The 13717-nt window shown below is 43.4% G+C and overlaps 1 protein-coding gene across 1 annotated transcript in view; it reads left to right on the top strand.

Moving 5' to 3' along the window:
• grm7 (glutamate metabotropic receptor 7) overlaps window positions 1-13717 on the top strand; it is a 193381-nt gene that overhangs the window by 156910 nt on the left and 22754 nt on the right. The window contains exon 6 of the mRNA XM_073467537.1: window positions 5112-5312. Within this exon, the coding sequence (XP_073323638.1) occupies window positions 5112-5312 (201 nt within the window). The remainder of the gene's footprint in view (window positions 1-5111; window positions 5313-13717) is intronic.

Here is a 13717-nt window from a genome sequence, read left to right as displayed (position 1 = left end):
AACAAGAGAACAGTGTTGTAGCAGCATGTAGTGAGTCTTTGCATCCTCGTGGGGTCGTATACGTCGTTCTGTGAGTCACTGGTAATCAACGTCTTCACTGGTTCAGGGATGAGGAGATGTTAGTCTGGAATAAAGTCCTGTTTCTTTCCCACTACAACAGAACTTGTGTTACGTTGGACCTCAGCAGATCATCTGAACCTCTGCTGCGTCTCTCTGATATCTGCAGCACACGTTCGTCACATCTGCACCTGAACAACAGACACAAAAGCTGCAGTGGATCCGTCCCGCTGTGTGTTTCTGCTCCGGATCCGTGTTTGACCTCATTCCATTCATGCCAGCCTTCACTCGTCTGTCTCCTCGGCTCAGGCGGACAGAACCCACCCGCTCACACAATAGCTGCCGTTGTTACAAACATTAAGCGAGCAGAGTTAGCTTTAGCTAACATGAAATATTGGATGTTATTTAGAGAGCGAGCAAACGAGCAAAAACCACAGCTCAAGGTAAAAGTCTGTTCACCTACAGGTTCGTTATTCAACAGAACTGCACGACAAATGAAGGTGATACAGGAGGAAACAACTGTTATATGGTGTTAACGAGGTGTTACACCGTATATACAGAACATTATTAAGAATTTGTTGCAGAAATGATTCACAAAGTTCAGAAAGTTTCCTCGAACTCAAAAAGTCAGTCTGTGGCAGATTGACAGGACAGAGAAGTGAGACTGGATGTTTCAGTATCCAGAGAACAGACGCCTGTTTAACACCAGCAGGTGTAAATGACGTGCAGTCAGAATATATTACACACGACTATGTGAGAAATATAATGTCGTTTACATTTAATCTGCTGACGTCATCAGCTAATCTGTGACAACACAGCTGGTGTCACGGTCAGTGTGTGATACCCAGCTCACAGGGTGCTACATGTAGGAGATCTGTTTCAGTGTAAATGACGTCAGTGTCTCAACATGCAGACGGAGTTCGGGTCAGATCAGATCAGCTGCAGGACGGAAACACCATGAGGAAGAAATAAGAAGAAGACTCCAGCTGATCAAAGGAACGTTCCCACAGGAGGAATGTATCTCTTAATTATGGATTTCTACCTTTTCATCCCATAATTCTGACTGATTGTTGTTATTAACAACCTTATGATTATACTTTGTTCAGCCCAGATGTCGGTTCTGGATGAAGAGAAGGAAGCTGGTTGGAGCTTCAGTGTAAATTCTGGTTTGGCTGAAGACATTATGGACCCTGTGCACCGTCTCACCTCCGACTCATGTTCAGTGAAGAGACCGTCCATCCTCACTTCATCATCACTTTAGTCACATTAAAAGATGGTTCTGGGGCGGTCCAGGTGCCATCGTTCTGTGTCTGGTGTGGGCCGGATCTGTGTTGTAGTCAGGGGTTCTGCAGAATCAACACATACTAATGTTCTTGTCTGGCGTCACAGTTAATTAAAGATACACATGAATGGAAAATGAGTCATTCTGACCAGTTTGATCCAGAGGAAGTATCATGAGGAGAAAGGGACGGGTTCTGAGGATCCCACAGTCACAATTATACAGGACCAGAAATTACAGACAACGACTGAAAAAGTTCTGTTTTCAAGTCCGAAGATAACCAGCTGAGGCCTGCAGACATTTTACATCTGCGAGCGAAGGTCTGCTGAAGGTCACTGAGACCTCAGAGGACTCGTTAAGTTCTCAGACTGAACGAACATCATCGTTTGAAAGAGGAAAACTTCTCAAGGACCATCGGCTTGAAGAAAACAATATGGATCAGGAGGGTCGAGGTTCTTGTTCTGGTACGTGTGAAACACGTCGTGACAGAGAGGAAACTTCACTGTGTGGAGTCCAGAGAGGATCAGTATGATGGAGCGGGTCGGTGCTGTTCAACAGTAAACAACAAGAACTTCTCACTCCGACTGAAGATGTCCGTCAGACCGACTGTCCTCCTCCATCCGTCCACACATCAGTCCTGTCATCGTGTCCCGAGACGACGTCGAAGAAGAAGAAGAAGCAGAAGAAGAAGAAGAAGAAGAAGAGTGATGAGGAGATTCTGTAGCATGGATGTAAATTAAAGTGTATAGAGGACAGACAGACAGACAGACAGACAGACCCAGCAGCCTCTGCTGCTCTCTCACACACATGATCATAATGAAGTGGTGTGTATGACATCATGGAGTCAGGAGTGTGTGTGCTGCTCAGCTTCTTCTTCACTTCACTTCAATTAACGTGACGTTCACTGTTCTGTAGGTTTGAGTCTAATTCAGCTGTTTTAGGCACAATTTACCTTCTTTTCATATAAAATGGAGGCTGGAGACGTGCTAGTGATGTTAGCCGGCTGTTAGCGATGTTAGCCGGCTGTTAGCGATGTAGATAACATGTTATAGTTACTGCAGGGACCCGTCACTGTTGTGAGAGATGTCTTAAAGGTTTCTTGTTTTTGTTCTTGACTCTTTTATTACTCGCTGACACATTTACAACTCAAACACTGACATCAGCTAAGAAATGTTGTGTTAGCATTAGCAGTTAGCTGTGCTAGCTATTAAGAAAGGGCTCATTGGACAGATAACATGTATACGCCCCCGAGTGCAGGATGAGTCATCAACATCCTCCTGTTGTTGTCCAGGAATATTCAAACTCTTAAATCCTCCGTCAGAGGATCTGCAGCAGAGCAACAGCGTCCTGCTTCTTATATATTGTAGAGAAAATGATGACGAGAGATAATTCTGTCAGGACACTTTTAAACAAACTACCAGTGATGTTTTCTCTGAGAGGACACGAACCAGGTGAAGTTATATTAACGCTAAATGATAGTTGATGAGACTGAGGATCTTTATGTGAAGAATAGAAACAAAGCTCACATCTGCATGGACTCAGTCTGTTGTTAATCAGGACACACGGAGATAAAGACAAATGATAATAATGTAGTAAATTCAGATTTAAGGAAGCAGCTTGGACCAGATGAGGACACAGGACAGCCTGTCCTCTTCAACACTGTGAGATATCAGTCTTTTTCCTGTATGAACCCAAATGTTTCTGCAGGCAGTGGCCCTGCAGCTGCTGCCATTTAACTCGCTTTACTTATTTAGCATTTTGCTGCATAATGTCTCCAGCAGCAGTCTCATGAAACACCAGGAGAACAATTCTAAGTAATTGTGCATCATAATGAAATGTGCTACGATTTCACTGCACTACAATCTGCCCCACTGTGTCTGTGATTGTCTGAATGTATTTGCATCTCTGCCTCTCATTGTCATTACATGCTATATATATTTATATGACTTAATCATCACACAGGCTTCTTTGTTTGTCTTTTTAATTATGGAAAGTATCCTGGGCTCCGTCTGATTCTGAGGAAATCGTGCTGTTGTAGAAACAAAGTGGCAGTCATTATGTTGGTTAACAGCTGGAGACGTTACGTCTCATTTTGTCATAAGGTTTCTTTTCACCTTCGTCGTGCTGCTGCTTCAGTAGAGACGCCGAACCAGGATCCAGGATCACCTGAGGGCTGAATGGACTTTTTGTGCATTTGTGGTGCTGAGGTGGAGCGAGACCAGGCTGCAGACAAGCTAACGATGTTAGCCAGCAGTTAGCTAACTTCCAGTTTAGCCCTGTGCTAACTTTAGATTCAGACTTTAGATATAATGAGTTAATCGTTTTGCTGTCAAGACATTTGAATGTTATCAGACTAAATATTTAATCACCAGTTTAACATAGTTATCAAGCTCCTCCATCAGAGACCTGAACCTGAACTTTACTTCACGTTGTTCAGGCGTTAGCAGCAGTGACCTCCATGTTCAGCAGCAGATGAAGTTCAGACCGATGATCAAATGTCCAAACAAACCAAACATACTTAACATTGAGACGACAGAACAGTGTCAGAGGCACCTTCATCGTATCAGCACGGACCACATGTCCGTCCTCCATCCAGCAGTTCATAAAAGGCTAATATCCTCCCGTTTTACTGTCAGACTGACACACAGTCATCATAATCCTGTTATCAGACTCTCAATGAATGCAAACTGCTGCTGTTTTGGGAGGAAATAGCTTTGGACACGCTCGTCTTTTCTGCTGAGACAGGCTCAGGTTTCACTCCCTCGGGCTTCACCACCGACGGCTGCACAGCGCTCGCATATAAAAGCTTTAATGGGAACCAGTACGGGTCGTCGTCTCACCGGACCACTCAGCACTTCTCTGCATGCTTCAAGTTTTACTTCTTCTGTGCACACAGGAAATATCACCGTCAGTCATGTGAGGAAGGAAATCTGCCGGTGAACAAATCACAGTGACTTCTGTGATCAATTATAATGTAACTTATTCAGATTTACTTTACTGAGGATTACTTTATATTTACACTCAATTTCAGAAGAAAGTGGTCCTTTTTCCTGCTCTACATTTATATTAAATCTGAGTCATTTTCATATATTAACACATTTTTAAAGATTAAACCAGAGGTTCTGATCCATCTGACCTTCTTCTAAAATAAGATTAGAGACTTTCCTGCTCTTAAAATCTGCGTTTGAGTCTTTATTTGTAACCGAAGGACTCTAAGCTTTGAACCTGGTGATCAGTGTGAACGAGGAAGTACAACAGTCGTCTCATTTTTAGCTGACTGATGTAATCAGCTGTGGCTAGTTAACGTTAGTGCTGTGAGTCAGCAGGACTAGGCCATGAAACACTCGGCTGTTGTCTCTACAGTGAGCTCTGTAGGCTGATACGTGCAGCATTTACATCAGCTAAAGAAGCAGCAGTGTATCTGGTGCTGGACTGTAACCCAGCAGATTCACTCCACAGTGTGAGCTCACTCATGACCTGCTGAGAACGAACGTGTTGTGGAGGTTTGTGACAGTGTTGGACGAGTCAAAGTGTTGGACAAGTCAAAGTGTTGGACGAGTCAAAGTGTTGGACAAGTCAAAGTGATGGACGAGTCAAAGTGTTGGACGAGTCAAAGTGTTGGTGTGATGTTCGCTGTTGAGATCTGACGTTCTCATAAATAGAAAACAGTTTGAAAAGTGTCTCACTGGTCAGAGTCTGATGGTCTCTGAGCGTCAGCTGTCTTTTTATCTGTAGATGCTGAGTCTGTCTCTGTCTCTCTGTCTCTGTCTCTCAGGTCAGGAACGTATCGGCATTGATTCCAAGTACGAGCAGGAGGGTAAGGTCCAGTTTGTGATCGACGCCGTGTACGCCATGGCCCACGCCCTCCACAACATGCAGAGGGACCTGTGTCCGGAGAACTCGGGCATCTGTCCCGAGATGGACCTGGCAGGAGGGAAGAAACTGCTCAAGTACATCCGCAACGTCAGCTTCAACGGTGAGTGGACGCACCGACCGTCCTCCTGAAGTGTGCTTTAACATGCTTCAAGGCCGAAATACATGAGTGAGTGTTTGAGACAACAGCAGCTTCAGAGGATCAGATCCACCAGAGAGAAACTGACTGACCACAAAGCAGCCTCTGTGTCCTGGTCTGTCCAACATAACTCTGCCTTATATGGAGATGTTTAAAATGTCTTTTTAAGTAGTTAAATCAAAATCCTTAAACTCCTTGATGAAGACTGAACATGAAAGACTGTAACGTTCAAGGTTCATCATCTGCCTGTACCTATAGACTATAGGTACTATGGACTACCTATAGTCTATAGACTACCTATAGCATATAGGTACTATAGACTATAGGTAGTCTATACCCTCCAAACTACAAATACACAGTGGTTGAAAGTAACTAAGTACATTTACTCAAGTCCTTCGACTCTACATGTCAGAAAACTGTTGTGTTGCTTCTTCCTCGACTGCGTCAAGTTTTAATAATCAACAACATCATCATGATGCATTATTACAGATGGAGCTCACCTGGTTAGCATCACCTCCAGTCTACCAGCTGCTGCAGTAACATGATACCTGATCAGCTCACCAGTGACTGTGATCCAGTAATGACTCTGAATGTCAGCTGGTTTTCATCTGGATGTGAGACACTGTACATGATGAGTGTAAATGGGTCATTATATTATTACAGTTTATTGCAGCTGGTTATTGTTTTCTCACAGGGAAAACAAAGCACACGATGAATCGAGGTCACAGTTTAGCTGGAAGCAACGAGTCTGTGCGGAGCTGATTACATCATGTGACACGTCGCCCTCAGACGCTGAGGATGCACCGGACTGTAAAAATGTATAGACGAGGCTTTAATGACATTATTCAGCTCAAGGTGTTTGGGTTTAGTGACATCTAGTGGTGAGGCTGCAGGTTGTACTCAGTCTGTGTTTGGTTTGTCCGTTCTGGGCTTCTGTAGGAACATGGCAGCACAACATGGTGGACTTCCTCTGTAGATATTAAAGTCTCACTCAGAGGGTCACAAAAACACAAAACTTATTTTTAGGTGAATGTTCACTGATGAATTAAACATTATGAATACTTTGTTACATTTCTGCCCATAGATGCTCCTGAATCCTCCAAACTGGAGCTTTTTACTCCGAAACTACTGAAACTGAGACAAAAACAAAACAGTCAGATGGAGAAAAAATAAACAAACACAAAATACTGGTTTGAAAATGTATTTGATGAATATACAAGTCATTTGTAATTTAATAATGTAAAAATGTATTCACACTTTGTGTATTTTAATCATATATAACATTTCCATTTAATTCTGTTTTCAGTGTTTCATTGAACACAACATATTTTTATAAGCTTAAATTTAGTTAATTTCATTACACATAAAAGTAATCCGAGTGTAATCCAGTACTTTTATGTAGAATACTGTAGTTATTAAAGTTCTTTGCATCGACTCAACGTGATGGAAATATTTTGCATTAAATAATTGACTTTGATCATTTTACGTGTGATTTAAATACATGAAGTGAGTTTTAGAGAGCAGGCGAGTCACTGTATCCTCAGTGTGAGCTGGATGTTGTTGAGCAGCGACGGACGGGAACAATTAAAAAGATCATTATTTTGTGTGTATTATATTATATATATTATATATATTTAGTTCATTAAATCATGTGAATCAACATGAATCATGTTGACTTGATCTGTTTGTAGCTCCTCATGTAGCCGACTCCGATGTGTTCCTGCCGGTGGTTCATGTGTTTGTCTGACGGAGAAACAGTCGACGTCTTTCTTAAACTACTGATGTTAAAGCAAAGAAATGACTTGAGCTCCCTGCTGACTGCTGTTAAACTCCTGGACGCAGCTGTGCTGGACGTGAGGTTGGAGTAAATCTCAGTAATGAAGCTTCTCAAATGATGATCAACACAAGACGCCTCAGCTGGAGGCTGCCTGAGCGTCTGTGGGCGTTAGCTGACATGCTAACTCTACTAGCTTGAAGGTGTATTTGCTGGTTCACTGATAGCTTTTTTCTTCTCTTGTACTTTAGTGTCACGTAGTAAACTTGTCTCGGCATGTCGGCACCGATCTGAAACAGTAGTGCAGCTTGTTGCTGAGCCGACGGGACACGTCACGTACTCACCTGCATGTTGTCGCTGCTTTGAGAACAAAATGACATACAGTACTTTAAATACACAGATAGTAATACACTTACAGTATTTTGTTACAGTTATGAGTATATAGTTATGACACAATCATCTGAGCATTGCAGAAACTCATGTCTCAGTGTGTGTGTGAGCAGCTGATGTAAAGAGAGATGATTTACGGCCTTATTGCTCTTAAAGGGGCAATAATTAAGACTTTTATTGCCCCGCAGCACAGAATGAAGTCAGTCATTAAGTCGCTGCCAGGTTTTAAGATTTCTGACTTTCCATCGGCTCCAGTGTTTGGAACATAAACCGCCTGAGGAGTTTCATCACCGCTCCTCTTTTCTACACGTCCAATAACAGGACGGAGCGTCTTTATGGCGAGCAGTCGGCCGCACACACACTTTACTCTCCAGACAAAATGCAAATGAAATGCAGTGTTATTACAGCAGCGTTCTGCATTGTGATATTATTGTTTTCAGTCTGGCAGCCTCGAGGGATGAGGTGTGTGTGTGTGTGTGTGTGTGTGTGTGTGTGTGTGTGTGTGTGTGTGTGTGTGTGTGTGTGTGTTTGACCTCATCGTCTACCTTTATACTTCTTTAGTCTGTTGAATACATTTCAGAAGGAGCGTAACTCTTCACGGCGGAGGAGAAGTTACTGAACACATCAGGCAGAGTGATTAAACTTTTCATGGTTCTGTTCAGATATTTAGTGAAAGATTTCATTTCATACAGAAACATTCAGCTGATCCAACCATTGAACCAGTGACCACAACATCACCAGACTCCCTTAACAAATGTGGTGATTTTAAGAGTTGTTGAGTTAAAACAAACTTTGTAAATGTTGTGAAACTCTGTCTCTGACAGACTCTGAATCATTGTCTCCTTCTTGTAAATTCAGCATTAAATGAAAACAGTAAGTTGTGTGTTTCCTTGTAAAAAGTGTCAGTTTGTGGCAGCATGGCTGCACCAGCCTGTCTGCTTCTGTGTCTAAAGTGCTAAAGTCTGACCTGCCAACATTTAGCAGCTGTTTGAACACACTGTTTACACTGATTTCACCATTTACACTCAATTTATGAAAGAAGAAACATTTTATTGATCTAAACATGTCACATTTTACAGATACACTGAACAGTAACCAGTATAGGCGACTTCTTTGTCCCCAGACTCCCTTAACAAATGTGTCGGTTTAGTGAGTTGTTGAGTTGGAGACACTTTATAAACTGTGTGAAACTCTGTCTCTGACTGATTCTGACTTATTTGTTCCTTCTTGTAAATTCAGCAAATGTTCTGCATGAACTTCTTTCTGTCTTTGAGTAGAAACATGGTGTCTGTTTGTCCCGGTGATGGACGGGTTTGTTTCATGTAGAGCAGGAAGTGACATCACATCACAGGCTAATGTAGCTGTGAACTGACAGACTGAGAGCTGAACTCTGAGATCTGATCAGTCAGGACGGATGTTAACACCTGGACCGAACAGAACTAACCGTAGACGTACTGTAGTTTCCTGGATTAAACCACTAAATGGAGGACGAGGAGAGATTAGAAGAGACAGTTGGACGTTGAGATGAGATGCGGTGTCTCATCCTGTCCGTCCTGTTCATGACTCTGTGTCATAAAAAAAAGTCAACCTGCATTGTGCAAAATAACTACCATTGAATTCGACAGGTGATGTAACAGACGACTTCAGTGTGAAACGTGTGTTTTAACACTTGGAATAATTATTTAGCACCTTCTGAAAATCTGACATCACCCCGTCAATAAAAGCAGCTGTTTGCAGTTTCACCTGTAATATTCATCACATTATTTGCATAGTTTTATAGTTTTAATGAATTAGACGGAGCCTGGAAATCTTCCCCTCCAGAGATTCTTTTATCAGGTAATTAGCAAAGCCTGCAATGTGCTAATTTAAATGGAAGTGGCAGATGAACCGCTCACTCACCGTTTATTAGTCTTAATAATGAGACACACACGGGAAGGAAAGGATTCAGCTCGCAGTGTTTGTGCTGCTGCTGCCGTCACCTCCTCACTGTCTCCTCCACCTCCTGAAGAAACAGATATTATCTCAGAGATAACATTGGACTTTATTTGCAGCACAATAAATTAAGAAATTGATTAGTAAAAAAAAAAAAGAAGAAAGAGACTCACAGCTCTCCATTTTCCACCAGCGACAGACGATTTCTTTGCATTCGCACTGAAACAAACATGAGCCAGATATCGACTGAGAAACAAAAAACATTTTATATCAAGCGGTTCCTGTGCGTTGCCTGTGGTAGCTATTAGCCCAGGTATTGATCTGCAGCAGTTGTCTGGTCATGGCAGGAATTAATAATTGAGCTCCTCGACACCAAACAGACACCAGATCGACTCACCGTCGACTTTCAGCACTTTAAAACGTCTGCTCGCTCTTTCCCATCGAGACTCTACTGTCTCTGTGAACCCGGCTGTCAGTCTGTCTCTGGGTTCTGATCAACAGCACCATCGTTTGGATTCAGTTAAAGCAACAGATTGAGCCCGAAGACAGAAGATAGAAACATGATGAAGATTTAAACCTCAGATTCTTCATCACATTAAAACATTTTCTGTTTTCGTCCATAAATCTTTAAAACAATCACGCTTTTGTTTTTGTGCAGTTCATTCTTTAATGTTCGTTCTGTGTTTGACCTTTAAAATATTCATGACTCACCCGAGTTAAAGACGCAGCAGCATGTTCAGCATGTTCACCATGTTCACCATGTTCAGCATGTTCAGCATGTTCAGCATGTTCAGCATGTTCACCATGTTCAGCATGTTCACCATGTTCACCATGTTCAGCATGTTCACCATGTTCAGCATGTTCAGCATGTTCACCATGTTCAGCATGTTCACCATGTTCAGCATGTTCAGCATGTTCAGCATGTTCACCATGTTCAGCATGTTCACCATGTTCACCATGTTCAGCATGTTCACCATGTTCAGCATGTTCAGCATGTTCACCATGTTCAGCATGTTCAGCATGTTCACCATGTTCAGCATGTTCACCATGTTCAGCAGCTTACTGACACAAGGTATAGAAACAAAGAGCTTTATCTGTTTATCCTCACAAACCACAAACCTTCATCCTCATCTTCACCTTCATCTTCATCTTCACCTTCATCCTCATCTTCATCCTCATCTTCACCTTCACCTTCACCTTCATCCTCATCTTCATCCTCATCTTCATCTTCATCTTCACCTTCATCCTCATCTTCACCTTCACCTTCACCTTCATCTTCATCCTCATCTTCACCTTCACCTTCACCTTCATCTTCATCCTCATCTTCATCTTCACCTTCATCCTCATCTTCATCTTCATCTTCTGTAGCTGAAAAATCCCAGACTTGTTGAAACGTGCTGGTCCACGTCGGCCCGGACGAGCCGACGTGGACCAGTGTTCTGGTTTCAGACCCAGTTTAGTCCTCCGGCCGTTTCTCTGCAGTCTGAGCTCAGATTTGAGGGTTTAAACATTAGCTGTGTTTTACATGACGTTTTCTCTGCTGCGTCGCCTCAGAGAGAAAGTGTTCAGAAAGGTGATGTTTTCTCTTTTTCCAGTGATCCCCTGAAAGCAGCGGACCAAACGATCAGTCTGAGAGCAGGAAGTTAAAGCGCCACAGCGGCCGGATCTACAGCCTGTGAGGACTGTGGGTTTTATGGCCGTCTCTGAGTCAGCAGCTCCTCTGGAAACACAGTCACCAGAGTAAACGTACATTTCTACAGAACAAAGACGTGTTCATACTTTACTGTTCTTTATATTCAATTTTCAATTTGATGTTCGTGATCGTGATCGTGTGCTCTGAACAGGTTTAGTGTTGGAAAAACCTCATGTTGTGTCGGCCTGGTTCTGTCTCCACAACGTGCCGTCACGTCTCGTTAGAACTATCCAGTGGTGTCACCCTTACAAATGTTGAAACAGGGACTGGAACAGTGCTCTCACCCGTGGCCCTGTACTCCACCGCCGTGCCCTCCACTTACCGGACGTAAAACCAGCTCTTCTCTGTGTAACGTGAACGTGATGAGGCACAGAGATATACACCATACACACCGAGTGTGCGGGTTGTTTTATTCTGGTGGCTCGGCTGCTGGAAACATTGTCAGCTATTATCGGTGAACTGATCTACATCATTTTGTGAGGTTACAGGTTCGAAAAGATGAAACTGTACTTCAGGGTTTAGACCAGGACGCCGCCCAACAACAAACATAGATACGGGTCATTATAAGCTGCTTTCATTTACAACCTGTACGGCTGTTTTTCTGATGAGGACCAGCCCGACAGTTCACCACCTGTACCCGTCACAGCCCTGCAGGTGGACGACAGAAAACTGTCACAAAAATACTGACAAATCAATTAAACACAAAAACACACAGTCGGTGTTTTGAGCCCAGAGTCTCTCGCTGAGGTGGAGAAAGTTAAAGTTCAGTTGATAAAAACAAAATGATTTGTCAGAGATGTAACTGGTTGCAGTGGGAGACGACTCAGTCAGCTGACGTATGTTAGCGTGACGGCCTGGAAACATGCAACACGCCTGCACTCATACATGCACGCAGGCTCTCATACATGCACACCTGCACTCATACATGCACGCCTGCACTCATACATGCACGCAGGCTCTCATACACTTCAGATGAATAATACATCGTACACACAGATATGATGCTTTTCATCTCACAGACAGATATCAGCTCTCTCTGAAGTGAAAGTATAAAAACATGATGTGAGACCGAAGAGAAAGAACAGAAATATTTAATGAAAAGCGCCGCAAAATATTCAAAAGAGGGTTCAAACTTCAGAGTTATTGAGAGAAACAAATATTAATAAAGAAGCTGCAATAAGCAGCAGAGTTTTCTACAGGAACAGTTGTGCTGTGACCCGAGGATATCTGAGAGAGAGGAGGCTGAACACTATCTGTCCCTGGCTTCTGCCTGTCAGCCGTTTTCTTTTCTTCTCTCTTTCCACCACAGTTCTGTTCTCTCTCTATCGCTCTGCCTCCCTTTCACTCTAAATTAAATACAAACTTGAAAGGGAGTTCTGGTCCGGCGCCGAGCAGCACCAGCCCCAGTAAACAAACAGGAGGGGGGAGAGGAGGGGAGAGAAGGAGGGAGGAGGGGAGGCTCCCAGCGCCAAAGAACAGAGGAATAATAACAGAGAGGACGGAGAGACGAGCCATCCTGTGAGAGGACGCCGTCTAGCAGAGTCCAACAGAACCAACAGGTTCTCACAGCCGGGTCATCAGCCCGAAGCTTCAAACCGTCACGTTCTTCCTACAGATCCAGTGTCAGTTGTGCACATGAAGGGCTCGACCTCGAGATAGTAACGCTCCATAACGCTAACGTCCAGGTTAGACTTCAAGATAAACTGTTCACATTTTTAACATCTGGGACTGTTGGGTCGTTCTGGACGCTGTCAAACGGTCACAGTTTGATGAAGTTTAGGAACAAACAGTGTTAAAATAACTACACGACATCACTCTGACGCTGACGTGGTCATATACGACTACAGTCTGCATCATTTAGAAATGTGTAGATGACTTTAAAGGTGCAGTTGGGAAGTCTTATAGAAGTAACTTTTTGTCATATTTGCTGAAACTGTCACTACGTAAAGACAGCGTTACATGAAACTAGCAATCTGTAAAAAAAAACAGGCTCATTTAGCTCCGCCTCCTGCTCCTGCTGCAATTTGCCAGAATCCACCGCGACCGAACAAAAAGAACCAATCAGAGCCAGGATGGTGTCTGATGGAGTGTCTGACAGCTGTCAATCACTGCTCACGCACACACTGCGGACAGCCCCCTCCCCCTTCCTCCTCAGCTCATGCTAGCGCTCGGTCAAGCTCACATCTCCGAGAGCGAGCGGCTTCAGGAGCTCAGAGAAGGTAACGGCGCAGCAACAACCGTCAGCGAGGAAAAGACTACCGACACCTCCGTTACCAACAACAGCACACACGGCAAAGACGAGTAAAAAGAGGAAGCCGGAGCCGGAGCCACTGCTCCGTAGTGCATGTGATGTTACTGTGATGTTGCAGTCGGGCTAACCTTAGCTTGTTTCCGATGCTAGGGCTAACGTTACTGGTTGGCGTTGTTTTATTAGAAAGTAGCAGAAAGTATCTTTATGAAGTGACCTGGCAGTCTTATCGGTTTTGTTTTTGTCCTCATAATTATGTTAACGTTTCTGTGCTCTCACAGATAAATGTTGTCAGACATGGTTTACTGGCCATTCAGCAATATTCACAGTAT

This window comes from Pagrus major, chromosome 6 (assembly GCF_040436345.1).
Source record: "Pagrus major chromosome 6, Pma_NU_1.0".
In the NCBI taxonomy this organism is placed as follows: domain Eukaryota; kingdom Metazoa; phylum Chordata; class Actinopteri; order Spariformes; family Sparidae; genus Pagrus; species Pagrus major.
This window is presented reverse-complemented; position numbering and strand designations above follow the sequence as displayed.